This window comes from Bombina bombina, chromosome 3 (genome assembly GCF_027579735.1).
Source record: "Bombina bombina isolate aBomBom1 chromosome 3, aBomBom1.pri, whole genome shotgun sequence".
NCBI lineage: Eukaryota > Metazoa > Chordata > Amphibia > Anura > Bombinatoridae > Bombina > Bombina bombina.
In genome coordinates this window covers 497293636-497308724 of record NC_069501.1, presented here as the reverse complement: position 1 = coordinate 497308724, position 15089 = coordinate 497293636, and the positions used below count along the sequence as shown (strand labels likewise).

The window sequence follows — 15089 nt, the reverse complement described above, 5'->3', positions numbered from 1 at the left end:
TCGTGCACAAGCACGTAAAACCAGCTCACCGCTGACTTAAGCAGCGCTGGCATTGGAGTGCGGTATGGAGCACAATTTTTCTTTACGCTCACTTCTTGCCTAATAACGCCGGGATTAGGAAAACCTGTAATACCAGAGCTGTATGTAAGTGAGCGGTGACAATAACGTGCAAGTGAGCACCGCACCCCTCATAATGCAAAACTCGTAATCTAGCCATTTATTTGAAAAAGAAGGCATCTAAGGTTTTTTTTGGTTCAGATCTATGGACAGCACTTTTTTATTGGTGGATAAATGTATCCACCAATCAGCAAGGACAACCCAGGTTGCTCACCAAAAATGGGCCGGCATCTAAACTTACATTCTTGCATTTCAAATAAAGATACCAAGAGAATGAAGACATTTGATAATAGGAATAAATTAGAAAGTTGCTTAAAATGTCATGCTCTATCTGAATCATGAAAGAAAAAATTTGGGTTCAGTGTCCCTTTAATTTCTAAAGTGCTAACTTTGATTTCCAGTGAGCTTCATTACTTTCTATAGGAAAGATTTCACCACTCACAGGAACTGCCCTGTTTTTAAGATAATTCCACAATGGAAGCCCCTCTGAGGTTGTGCATGAAAAACCATGTCTGATCCGGCAAATAGGCCTGGAGTGGTAAAACTAATTAGTGCTATTGTACGCTAACATTTAGCAAATTATTATAGCGCTTTTATGTTGCACTTAAATTGAAAGTAATATATTAGCGAAGAAGTATAGGGTGTGGTGACATCTGTACGTTGGATAGTGTGGGTGTGCTAAATCCATCACATAATAAACTAGTATGAGGGTGCACTGAAAAACTCATGTCAGCTATTGCTCGAGCACTAAGCCGAAGGTGCGGTAAACTGAAGGTTGAATAGTGGGGTTTTTTCCTCTTACTTTTAAACTATGATTTTGATACCCATACATACAACACATATATACATACACACATACAAATACACACACAAACATATAAACCTTTTTTTACCATACACTTCTAACATCTGATTGTGCGATAACACAACCTGTGCTATTTTTTTCTGCTCCACTTGCAATCTGAGCGAGAGTAAGCTCAAGTCACTAATGCGAAAATGATGTGCTCTAATGAATTAGCTAATGGGTCTTTAAAAATCAATTTATTTTCTTTTCTTTTTAACAACATCACTTGGATTGGAATAAGCTGCCTTAAAATGTTTTTTTCTTCATGGATATTTAATGGATTGCAACAGAACCATATTAAGAAACTGGAATTTGTTTAAAAATTAAAGGGACACTAAACCCACATTTTTTTCTTTCGGGATTCAGATAAAGCATGCCATTTTAAGCAACTTTCTAATTTACTCCTATTATCAATTTTTCTTTGTTCTCTTGTTATCTTTATTTAAAAAGCAGGAATGTGATGCATAGGAGCCGGACCATTTTTGGTTGAGTACCTGGGTTGTGCTTGCTTATTGGTGGTTAAATGTCAGCCTCCAATAAGCAAGCGCTATCCATCGTGCTGAACCTAAAATGGGCTGGCTGCTAAGATTTACATTCCTGCGTTTAAAATAAAGATAGCAAGAAAAAGAAGAAAAATTGATAATTGGAGTAAATGATAAAGTTGTTTAAAATGTCATGCTCTATCTGAATCATGTAAGAAAAAATTTGGGTTCAGTGTCCCTTTAAATAATCTTAAGAAAACCGAGCATTTTGTTTTCACACTAGAATGTCTCATCAGTAATTGTTAATAAGTTAAAGGGATGATTTTATCTCTCTAAGGGCTAGATTTATAGGTGATTGTGATGGTGCTGAAAGGGATAGTTGTGAAGGTGAGATTATGCTCGAAATTCCTAAAGCATCTCCTTGCGGGGGGTTAAACACATAGCAGCATTGCATAATCACTAATGTTAAAATTACTAGGGATGTACATTCTGCAGTTTCTTACCTGGCAAATGCGAAAAAAGGCGGCTGTTTGCGGTTTTTAGCCCTTTTCTGAGCTGGATTTCTTTGTGTGAAAGTTGAACACTAAGATGTGTGCAAATCCAGATAATGGGGTAGATTTACCATAGGTTGAGCGGACATAATTTGCTGTAGTGAATCATGTCCGCTCAACCTCGATAAAACCCGATGCATATGCTGTCGGCATTTAACATTGCACAAGCATTTCTAGGGAAATGCATATGCAATGCCGGCCCCTGCTCACTCACGGTCAATTGGCCGCTAGCAGGGGCCATCAATCGATCAGATCGGGATGATTTCAGTCCGCTACAGAACTTAAGAAGCAACAGTCTTATGATTAACTTCGGTTTCTGGCGGATCAGAAACAATTGGGGATTGGTGCAGCATCTGCTGCTTAATAAATTGACCCCCTTAAGTGTGTTGCACTTTCACAAGAAGAAAAATGGCTCTGAAAAATGATGAGCAGCCACTTTCTTTCACATTTGGCAACAAGGAAACTGCAGAATGCACATCCCTAATATTACATACTCTAATAAATAAGAACATGCCATTTCCCACTATAATGTCCCTTTAAGCTGGACAACACTCATTTAGATGCTAAGAACACTTACCTTGGGGATATCATCTTCCTCCAATCCATTGGCTCCTCGGAGCTCCCCGCCTTCTGATCTCTGCTGTACAAACTTTTTACATGCTCTGCTCTTCTCATGCTGCTTAAGTAGAATAAAATCAGAACACAATATTATTTGAACCTCCTAAACCATTTCTATGTAATTGCTAATTAATTCTCTATTTAATGCTCCATGAAATCTAAAACGCCTGCTATTAATCCAAATTGCAGTTCCCTATATTTCCTCCTATTGTCACATATTACAGAGCTACACCTTACCTCATAAAAATGTTTATTAGGGCTCTTATTTTCCCTTTTATTCACATGTCTCTGTATTACCTCTCCCTATAATTTTCATTTTGTCACCCTATAATTGTTCCCTATAGCTTTTTTTATTTCCAACTCAAAGTCCTTCCTTTATTCCACATACTGCTTCATGTAAGACCCTTTAACCCATCATACTTTTCCTTTTTTAAGGCTAGATTACAAGTGGAGTGCTAATTTATCGCCCCCGTAAAAAGGCAAATTTTCCCGGCTATGGGGGCACGATAAATAACCAGCCATTTCAATTAACTCTCCAAAAATTAACCAGAGATCAGATCTCCAATTGGTCCGAAAATAAAGTATGTTTTACTTTTTTTTTTAATAAAAAATAACTGCACAAAGTAGATGTTGTTCTTACTTTGCAGTCTATAGGGAACTGTGTGTTCTCTGTAAATATATATATATATATATATATATATATATATATATATGCTAATATACACATATATTTATGTGTATACACATATATAAACAGATAAATATATATGTATATAATCATATACATATATATTTACATTTGCTGCCTATCGCTGCGCTAGTTCTGACGCCGTGTCTGATGGCATGAGAACGACGCCCCCATTGGAGCGTATGAAAGCGTGCTCTTGTGAGGTTTGCATTGCACCTAACTTGTAATACCAGTGCACATTTAAGTGTGCTGGGATTACAAAGTGGAACGCCAATATCACTTTTGTGGAAGCGATATTTTGCGCTCCACTTATAATCTAGCCTATAATTGCCCCACTTAACTGCTCTTGATTGATCCACATTCCTTATCCACATAACTAATCCTGTTCTCCCTTTTATTTGTCTCTTGTAATCCTTTTTTCTTCTTCCTCTTTTAAGGGCATTTTCTTTGTCATATGTCCACTACTGACCCTAGCAGAGGGCTTAATCACATAGGTAAAATCATGCTCAGGAGCTGCAAGCCTAATTAGACCCACAGGGGTTTGAAATATATACTTAAAAGGCACTTTGGCCACTTGTAAGTCTATTAATATGTACAAGTCAGTGTGATGTTTTAAAAGATATGACTTTTTTTAAACAGAATTTGCTAAAAGGCTCTTGTAGAATGAGCTCCTACCAGCTGCTGGACAGAAAAACAGCAGGTCAACATAGCGCTGCCAGTCTTCATAGACATTTTACAGCAATCTGGGAGCTAACTTGAGCATATATGCTTATCCAACAATCTCAATCAAATAATATTTATCATAAACTTCTTTATCATGACCAAATTGCACAGTGCTATGCTGACAAGTGTCTATGGAGATTGTCAGCCCTGCAGTGGCCTGTTAGTGTTCTGTCAAGCAAGCAGCGGAAGCAAATTCCATCCAGTGAACATTTAGAGAATACCCTTTAAACTCAATCTATGAGGATTTGGTTAGCCATTAGTGACATATTATGTGTGACATCCTTATTTGTTCTGATGAACAGGTGCATCTCCCATGTCTAAAGTATGCGAAACTCTTTGGATTCTCAATGTCCACAGTACTATTAGTTATGACTAATAAAGAGATCTTAAACTGCTGGACACAACTTCAACAGAATGGTTACAGCTCACCATCTAATTTTTAAACTGTTACAGGTGCTGATTGTTGAAGGTCAGTGATTTCACACTGGGTGCCACTATCTTGGAGTCCATGGGGCATATTTATCAAGCTCCGTACGAAGCTGCTCTGAGGCGGCGGACAGAAATCAACCCGATCAAATATGATCGGGTTGATTGACACCCCCTGCTAGCGGCCGAATCTGCATTGGGTGGCATTGCACCAGCAGTATGCTGTCGGCATTTATCGATGTGCAGCAGACATGATCCGCTATATCGGATCATGTCCGCTCGCACCATAATAACTAGGCCCCCATGTGTTCTTGCACTCTGTTACGGAAGTGGTGAACATTGACAGATCAGTAAAGTTTTCTGCTTTTTCAAAGCTGTATTGTGCACACAAAATATAGAGTGGGAGGTTTACATTTTTTTTTTAAATGCAGTTTAAAAATTGGATAACATAAATAAAAATAGCCACATAAATAATATGGAGCAACACAACCACTGCAAAAAAATGTAAAGCTCATGCACACTGTTCTGTGAGTTGGAACTGCTTCTGTCACAAAGTCCGGGAATACCCATGTGTCAAGATGGTGAAGCCCAGTAAAAATATGTGAAGCTTGACAATCTGTCATTAGTAAGGTGCTTTAAAGAGACCTGCTGGCACAGAATATAAACAGACAAAAGCATGTAACCATGTAGTAACCATGGGGCTGATTTAACATTGTGCGGGCGGACATGATCCGCTGTAGCGGATCATGTCCGCCGCACATCGATAAATGCCAACAGTATACTCTGTAGGCATTTATCATTGCACAAGCATTTCGCATGAAATGGTTGTGCAATACCGCCTCCCGCACATTCACGGCCAATTGGCTGCTAGCAGGAGGTGTCAATAATCCTGATCGGATACCTCAGAGGTGGCGGATAAGTTAAAGAGCTGCGGTCTTAAGACCGCTGCTGCTTCTTAACTCTTTTTTCCGGTGACCATACGGGGCATTTCAGCATACGGGGCATGATAAAACGGCCCTCATGTTATATTTGTTTTCCCCAACCTTTTGATGTCCCTTTAAGCTGTTGGAATGTTATGAGAGTAACTACCAGAATTTGCGTAGGAAAGCTGCGCATAGGGGAAAGTGACGTGTTGGATAAGCAGAAAATAGAAAATGGGGAAGAGGAGAATTCTAAGAATGAGGAATAAGGTACATATAGGGGAAAAGAGAAAGGAATGAAGGGATATATATAGCTACAATATAACTAATAGTTACATTGTAGCTATTTTAGGATTTATATTTATTTTACAGGCAACTTTGTACTTATTTTAACTAGGTACAATAGCTATTAAATAGTTAATAACGATTTAATATCTACCTAGTTAAAATAATTACAAAATTACCTGTAAAATAAATCCTAACCTAAGTTACAAATACACCTAACACTACACTATCAATAAATTAATTAAATAAATTAACTACAATTATCTAAACTAAAATTCAATTAAATAAACTAAACTATAATACAAAACCCCCCCCACTAAATTACAGAAAATAAAAAAACATTACAAAAAGTTTAAACTAATTACACCTAATCTAAGCCCCCTAATAAAATAAAAAAAGCCCCCCAAAATAATAAAATGCCCTACCCTATCCTAAATTACAAAGTAATCAGCTCTTTTACCAGCCCTTAAAAGAGCTTTTTGCGGGGCATTGCCCCAAAGTAATCAGCTCTTTTACCTGTAAATAAAAATACAATACCCCCCAACATTACAACCCACCACCCACATACCCCTACTCTAAAACCCACCCAACCCCCCCTTAAAAAAACTAACACTAACCCCCTGAAGATCTCCCTACCTTGAGTCGTCTTCATTCAGCCAAGCCGAATTCTTCATCCAAGCGGGCCAGAAAAGGTCCTCCATCTGGTTGAAGTCTTCATCCAAGCGGGCAGAAGAGGTCTTCCATCCGATTGAAGTGTTCATCCAAGCGGCATCTTCTATCTTCATCCATGCGGAGCGGCAGCATCCTGAAGACCTCCGACGCGGAACATCCATCCTGGCCAACGACGAATGACGGATAGGATTCTATCAGCCAATCGGAATTAAGGTAGGAAAAATCTGATTGCCTGATCCAATCAGCCAATCAGATTGACCTCGCATTCTATTGGCTGATCGGAACAGCCAGTAGAATGCAAGGTCAATTCGATTGGCTAATTGGATCACCCAATCTTATTGAACTTCAATCTGATTGGCTGATTGAATCAGCCAATCAGATTTTTCCTACCTTAATTCCGATTGGCTGATAGAATCCTATCAGCCAACTGGAATTCGAGGGACGCCATCTTGGATGACGTAATTTAAAGGAACCGTCATTCGTCGTTCAGTCGTCGGCCAGGATGGATGTTCCACGTCGGAGGTCTTCAGGATGCTGCCGCTCCACTCCGGATGGATGAAGATAGAATATGCCGCTTGGATGAACACTTCAATCGGATGGAAGACCTCTTCTGCCCCGCTTGGATGAAGACTTCAACTGAATGAAGGACCTCTTCTGGCCCTCTTGGATGAAGAATTCGGCTCGGCTGAGTGAAGACGACTCAAGGTAGGGAGATCTTCAGGGGGTTAGTGTTAGGTTTTTTTAAGGGGGGTTTCGGTGGGTTTTAGAGTAGGGGTATGTGGGTGTTGGGTTGAAATGTTGGGGGGGTATTGTATTTTTATTTACAGGTAAAAGAGTTGATTACTTTGGGGCAATGCCCCACAAAAAGCCCTTTTAAGGGCTGGTAAAAGAGCTGATTACTTTGTAATTTAGGATAGGGTAGGGCATTTTATTATTTTGGGGGGCTTTTTTTATTTTATTAGGAGGCTTAGATTAGGTGTAATTAGTTTAAACTTCTTGTAATGTTTTTTTATTTTCTGTAATTTAGTGTTTGTTTGTTTTTGTATTATAGTTTAGTTTATTTAATTCTATTTTAGTTTAGATAATTGTAGTTAATTTATTTAATTAATTTATTGATAGTGTAGTGTTAGGTGTATTTGTAACTTAGGTTAGGATTTATTTTACAGGTAATTTTGTAATTATTTTAATTAGGTAGATATTAAATAGTTATTAACTATTTAATAGCTATTGTACCTAGTTAAAATAAATACAAAGTTGCCTGTAAAATAAATATAAATCCTAAAATAGCTACAATGTAACTATTAGTTATATTGTAGCTATCTTAGGGTTTATTTTATAGGTAAGTATTTAGTTTTAAATAGGGATAATTTATTTACTTATAGTAAATTTATTTCGTTTTATTTAAATTATATTTAAGTTAGGGGGTGTTAGGGTTAGGGTTAGACTTAGGTTTAGGGGTTAATAACTTTATTATAGTAGCGGCGACGTTGGGGTCGGGAGTTTAGGGGTTAATAATTGTAGGTAGGTTGCGGCGATGTTAGGGAGGGCAGATTAGGGGTTAATAAAATTTATTATAGTGTTTGCGAGGCGGGAGTGCGGCGGTTTAGGGGTTAATACATTTATTATAGTGGCGGAGATGTCCGGTAAGCAGATTAGGGGTTAATAAGTGTAGGTAGGTGGCGGCGACGTTGGGGGGGCAGATTAGGGGTTAATATAATATAGGTGTCGGCGATGTTAGGGACAGCAGATTAGGGGTTCATAGGTATAATGTAGGTGAGTCGGCAGTGTCCGGAGCGGCAGATTAGGGGTTAATAGTATAATGCAGGTGTCAGCGATAGCGGGGGCGGCAGATTAGGGGTTAATAAGTGTAAGATTAGGGGTGTTTAGGCTCGGGGTTCATGTTAGGGTGTTAGGTGTAGACTTAGAGAGTGTTTCCCCATAGGAAACAATGGGGCTGCGTTAGGAGCTGAACGCTGCTTTTTTGCAGATGTTAGGTTTTTTTTCAGCCAGCTCAGCCCTATTGTATCCTATGGGGAAATCATGCACGAGCACGTTTTTCCAGCTTACCGCTACCGTAAGCAACGCTGGTATTGAGAGTTGAAGGGAAGCTAAATTTTGCTCAACGCTCCCTTTTCTGAGGATAACGCAGCCATTCAGACAACTCGTAATACCAGCGTTGGCTTAAGGGTGCGCTGGGAAAAAAAGAGCGTTAGCACTGCGGGTCTTTACCGACAAAACTCGTAATCTAGTCGATAGGGTTTTAAAGGGAAGGGGAAAATGAAATAGTGAGAATCAAATATTAGTAAGTGGGGAGGTAAATGGAGAGTATGCAGAGGGAAAAGAGGAAATAAATTACATAAATAGAAGGTTAAAGGGCCACTGTAAGTAAATATTTTCTATGCCTGTTACTAACTAACTACCCCAAATATGCTTTTTATCAATAGCATTTCATTACCATATCTCTACCGTATATCAGAAATCTTGTCTGCAAATTTAATTGTTTTCCAAACCCACACCGTGGGTATCCTTTGCTCTGTACCAATCCGTTTACAATACCTAGGTTTCAAAATGGCGCTTTAAACACAAATTTATTGGTTTAAGTATTTTGAACATGCAGTGCTGAAAATAGTGGGCAGGATAACGTGACATCATCAGCAAATAAAAGATATAACTTTTAGAACGTTATGAAACTTCGTTTTGGAGAAAATATAGGTCAGTAGGTTTTAATTAATGTTTATTAACTTTAATACGTTAGTTGTTTAGCTTACAAATTATAACAGAAAGTAATCCTTTAAGTAAAGTAACAAATACATTTACAGTGGTATTTTGCATTTAAAGTCAAAAGAGAATGAAGTAAATTTGATAATAGACGTAAATGGGAAAGTTGGTTAAAATTGCTAACTCTGTTTGAATCACAGAAGTTTTAATTTTGACTTTACTGTACGTTTAATGAACTGAGAGCAAGCAAAGTGCTATATATTTATTTTTTATTAATGTCCTAGAGCAGAAGTGGTAAACCTACGGTACAAATGTGGCACTGATAACAAATCTGCTTGCACCCCACCTCTGGAATATGACCATACTGCTTGTTTTCAATTGCTACGATTACAGCACTTAAAGGGACATGAAACCAAAATTTTCTCTTTCATGATTAAGATAGAGAATATAATTTTAAACAACTTTTCAATTTACTTCTATTATTTAATTTCCTTCTCTTGTTATCCTTTGCTGAAAGGTTTATCTAGGCATGCTCAGGAGCAGCAAAGAACCTAGGTTCTAGCTGCTGATTGGCGACTGTATATACAGTATATACAGAGTTTCATTGGCTCACCCATGTGTTCAGTTAAAAACCAGTAGTGCATTGCTGATCTTTCAACAAATGACCCCAAGAGAATAAAACAAATTAAATAATAGAAGTAAATTAGAAAGTGATTTAAAATTGTATTTTCTATCTCAATCATTAAAGAAAAATTTGGGGTTTCATGTCCCTTTAATAGGGGCAATCTACACCAGAATTGTTATTGTTTAAAAAGATAGATAATGCCTTTACTACCCATTCACCAGCTTTGCACAACCAACATTGATATATTAATATACTTTATAACATTTAAACGTTTAAATTTCTGCCTGTTTCAAAGGCTCTATAGAGAGCCTCTTAATCACATGCTTTTTGTATTTGCTTTTCACAACAGGAGACTGCTAGTTCATGTGGGCTATATAGATAACATTGTGTCCACGCCCAAGGAGTTATTTAAGATTTAGCACAACACAGTTCTAAATGCAAGTCAAAAGATAATAAATAAATAGTCATGTGATCACAGGGCTATCAGAAAATCACAGAGGTAAAAAGTATATTAATATAACTGTGTTGGTTATACAAAACTGGGGAATGGCTAATAAAGGGATTATCTATCTTTTAAAACAATAAACATTATATTGTAGACTGTTCCTCTAATAAATCATTTTTGTTATGAAGTCATGCTATATATCAGTAAGAATATATTATTATATGTTAGGTTAAAATGGAAAAAAAAAAGTTTTCATAATATCCATATAATTAACAAAATGCACCAGAAGCAGTAGAAATTGCACTGTGGCGAGTAGTGAAAGATAGTGTGTTAATGTTAAATCCACATCTATACACTGCCAAATGGACAGCATATACTATATATATTTATATATATTTATATTTAATTATTGTAATACAATGACTTAGGGGCATATTTATCAATGTGCAAGTGGACATCATTGCACCAGCAGTTCTTGTGAACTTCTGGTGCAATGCCGCCCCCTGCAGATTCGTGGCCAATCGGCTGCTAGCAGGGGTGTCAATCAACCCAATCGTATTCGATCGGGTTGATTTCTGTCCGCGTCCTCAGAGCAGGCGGACAAGTTATGGAGCAGCGGTCTTTAGAAACAAGGGGCATCAAGCTCCATACAGAGTTTGATAAATATGCCCCTTAGTTTGTTATGGTTTAAAATAACAAATATTAAAAATTACTAAACAATAAGGTTTTTCACAATGGCTAAACATAAGCAAGAAAGGGTGGGGTCATGGGTGTGGTGTGGGCAAGTGATAAGGATCAGTGGCGAGTAACATTTTGGCCTGGCTAGTACAGCGCTTTGTGGAGCTGAAGTTTAACCTCCAAGGACTTTGAAACAGTGCTGTAATCTTCGTGAGATTGCGAGAAAAGAGTCTGGCACCATTTTGTTATGCTTAGCTCACTCTGTTTACATCATTACAGTGCAATCTGTATCTCAGTGCTATAGTCTGGCAAATTTTACTACAGTAATTGTCACTATTTTACAGGTACAGTATTTATTGAATACTAATTGAATAATACTGTGCTGTGCTAGTGTTAAACTAAACGTAGCACTATTGCACCCCTAATGTATGTTAGTTCAAACATGTTTTCAAGTTTTTAAACACACTGGCAAGTGAAAAAAAAACTAAAACTGCCTTGTTTCACTTTAAGGCGGGTTTTCACTTTACAGCGGGGCTCCGGTCCCTAACCCGCTGTATGAGTGGGGTATACCTGTATATGTGTATATATATATATATATATATATATATATATACATATACACACACACAATACATATGGTGAAAGACTATTTAGTTATGTTGTTCTATGTATATATATAACATATGGTGGCTGATATACCTGCATGTTACAGACATCACTGTGGGAGTAAAAATGTGGGAAACTTGCTTGCGTCTTCTCAGCCAGCATGCAGAGGCCATATATCACCAGTAAAGTGGACACCACAGCTTTGGAAACCATATCTACAGCTGCAATATCCCAGGATCTGTTTTACGTAGAGTAGGAGCAGAAGATATATGGAGCAATTACACACCATTGAAGGAGGAGATAAGTAACAGTTATGCTAGACAATTATAGGAATAAAACAGTGGCGTTTTTAGGAGAAGTTATCGGGTGCAATTATACACATTTGTAAGGGACATAAGTGTGAGTGGAAAGAGAAGACTTAAGACAAACCGAGCACTCATAGGGAACATTTTAAAAGAGAAATGAAGAAATAGCGAAAACTATTGGTAAATATAGATAGATAGATAGATAGATAGACACACTCACTCACCTTTCTGGTGCTCCGGAGAAAAGTAGGATAAATGTGCTTACCAAATGACTTAATTTGACCTTTTATAAGGAACATCAGTGTCCGCAGCTGTGACATCAGATGCTTAGATTTTTTTTGGCCCTTGGAAACAGTGCATTTTATGGCTGTAAATAATTTAAAAATACACAAGGCAGAGGTATTACTTATTACCTAAGTACTGTTTCTGAAATAATAGCTCATCTGACACGAACAATGTTTTGTTTTATATTAGAAACCACTTAAAATATTTTTTTATAGATTTGATGGATACTGTACTACATTATAAAGTATGTACATAAATACAATATTTGTTTTCATATATCTATAGTGTATATCAGCAGTTGTATACTGCATTGTAAAATATCTGCATGCAAAATTCATGTTTTAAAACCTCTAAACTTAAAGGGACACTCAATCAAAATTAAACTTTCATTATTCAGAAAGAGCATGCCATTTTAAACAACTTTCCAATTTACTTCCATTAACTAAATGTGCACAGTCTTTTTATATTTAAACTTTTTGGGTCACCAGCTCCTAATGAACATGTGCAAGAATAAGTGTGCATGCATTTGTGAATGGCTGATGGCTGTCACATGGTACGTGTATGCATTTGGGATTGGCTGATGGCTGTCACATGGTACAGGGGGAGTGGAAAAAGACATAACTTTTAAAATTGTCAGAAAAAATCTACTACTCATTTGAAGTTCAGACTAAGTGATATTGCATTGTCTTGTTATCTTGCATTTCTTGATTTTGCAAATCTACTGTGTTGACTGGTCCTTTAAATGTTATTTGCAAAATTTGGTCTAGGGACATCCTTTACTATGGGACAGACAAATATAAATTAACCTCTGCTCTGATCAAACAATCATTGTGTAGAATGTTGTATGGTCAGTAATCTAGATCAGTGATTTGCAACCTTTTTTTTGCTGTGGCACACTTTTTTACATTAAAAAAATCCTGTGGCACACCACCATCCCAAAATGTTACAAAATCACACATTGTAGCCTAATACAGGATATATATACAGTATAAATATATATTTCTCCTGTTAAGTGTAGTCAGTCCACGGGTCATCATTACTTCTGGGATATTAACTCCTCCCCAACAGGAAGTGCAAGAGGATCACCCAAGCAGAGCTGCTATATAGCTCCTCCCCTCTACGTCACACCCAGTCATTCTCTTGCACCCAACTAATAGATAGGATGTGTGAGAGGACTGTGGTAATTATACTTAGTTTTTATATCTTCAATCAAAAGTTTGTTATTTTAAAACAGCACCGGAGTGTGTTGTTCCTTCTCAGGTAGAATTTGAAGAAGAATCTACCTGAGTTTTTGGATGATTTTAGCCGGCGTAGCTAAGATTCATTTTGCTGTTCTCGGCCATTCTGAGGAGTGAGATAAACTTCAGATCAGGGGACAGCGGGCAGGTTCACCTGCAAAGAGGTATGTTGCAGTATATTATTTTCTGAGGAATGGAATTGACTGAGAAAATACTGCCAATACCGATATAATTTAAGTTCAGCCTTAAATGCAGTAGTAGCAACTGGTATCAGGCTGTTTATGTATATATGTGTACACTTCAGTATTCTGGGGAATGGCACTTCACTGGGTAATACTATATGCATATAATTTTTAGCCTAACTTGCAGTGGGAACGTCTAGCAACAGGCTGTTTAATGACATTTCATGTTATTTGATTTTAAACGTTTTTGCTGGCATGCTAAATTGTTTAATTATCTGAGGTACTGGGTGAAAAATTGTTTTTGGGCACTGTTTTCCACTTGGCTGTCGTTTATTTTAATTTAAGACAGTTTACTGAACTTCCCTCACTGCTGTGTGTGAGGGGGAGGGGCCTATTTTGGCGCTTTTGCTACGCATCAAAAATTCAGTCAAAGGTCTCTTTCTCTCCCTGCATGATCCGGATCGTCTCTACAGAGCTCAAGGGTCTTCAAAAATTATTTTGAGGGAGGTAATCACTCACAGCAGACCTGTAAGATTGTGCTTTGACTGTGATAAAAAACGTTTATATTTTGTACATTTTTTTCTGCTATTAAGGGTTAGTTATCCATTACTAATGGGGGCAATCCTTTGCTAAATTTATGCCTTTACCGGGAAAAATTTAGTTTTTATAATTTCTCCGGTTCATTATTATTCAACTGTCATAATTTTTTTCTGTGCTTCTTAAAGGCACAGTACGTTTTCCATATTACTTGTAATTTGAGTGAAAAGTGTTTCCAAGCTTGCTAGTTTAATTGCTAGTTTGTTAAACATGTCTGACTCAGAGGAATATCTCTGTGCTATATGTGCAAAAGCCAAGGTGGAGCCCAATAGAAATTTATGTACTAATTGCATTGATGCTACTTTGAATAAGAGTCATTCTGTACAAATTGAACATCATTCACCAAACAACGAGGGGGAAGTTATGCCGACTAACTTGCCTCACGTGTCAGTACCTGCATCTCCCGCTCGGGAGGTGCGTGATATTGTAACGCCGAGTACTTCAGGGCGGCCATTACAAATCACACTACAGGACATGGCTAATGTTATGACTGAAGTTTTATCTAAATTACCAGAACTTAGAGGTAAGCGAGATCACTCTGGGGTGAGAACAGAGTGCGCTGATAATATTAGGGCCATGTCAGATACTGCGTCACAATTTGCAGAACATGAGGACGGAGAGTTTCATTCTGCGGGTGATGGATCTGATCCAAATAAACTGGATTCAGACATTTCAAATTTTAAGTTTAAGCTGGAAAACCTCCGTGTATTACTAGGGGAGGTGTTAGCGGCTCTGAATGATTGTAACACAGTTGCAATACCAGAGAAAATGTGTAGGTTGGATAAATATTTTGCGGTACCGTCGAGTACTGACGTTTTTCCAATACCTAGAGACTTACTGAAATTGTTACTAAGGAGTGGGATAGACCCGGTGTGCCTTTCTCACCCCCTCCTATATTCAGAAAGATGTTTCCAATAGACGCCACCACACGGAAATTATGGAAAACGGTCCCTAAGGTGGAGGGAGCAGTTTCTACTTTAGCTAAGCGTACCACTATCCCGGTGGAGGATAGCTGTGCCTTTTCAGATCCAATGGATAAAAAGTTAGAGGGTTACCTTAAGAAAATGTTTGTTCAACAAGGTTT

The 15089-nt window shown here is 37.7% G+C and overlaps 1 protein-coding gene across 1 annotated transcript in view; it reads right to left on the bottom strand.

Moving 5' to 3' along the window:
* The window catches only part of LOC128651748 (promotilin), a 53950-nt gene extending 42004 nt beyond the window's left edge, over positions 1-11946 (bottom strand). Inside the window, exons 1-3 of the mRNA XM_053704732.1 lie at positions 11928-11946; positions 11492-11636; positions 2572-2670 (exon numbers count right to left, since the gene is read on the bottom strand). Of these exons, the coding sequence (XP_053560707.1) occupies positions 2572-2670; positions 11492-11611 (219 nt within the window). The 5' untranslated portion in view covers positions 11612-11636; positions 11928-11946. The remainder of the gene's footprint in view (positions 1-2571; positions 2671-11491; positions 11637-11927) is intronic.
* Positions 11947-15089: the final 3143 nt, after the last annotated feature.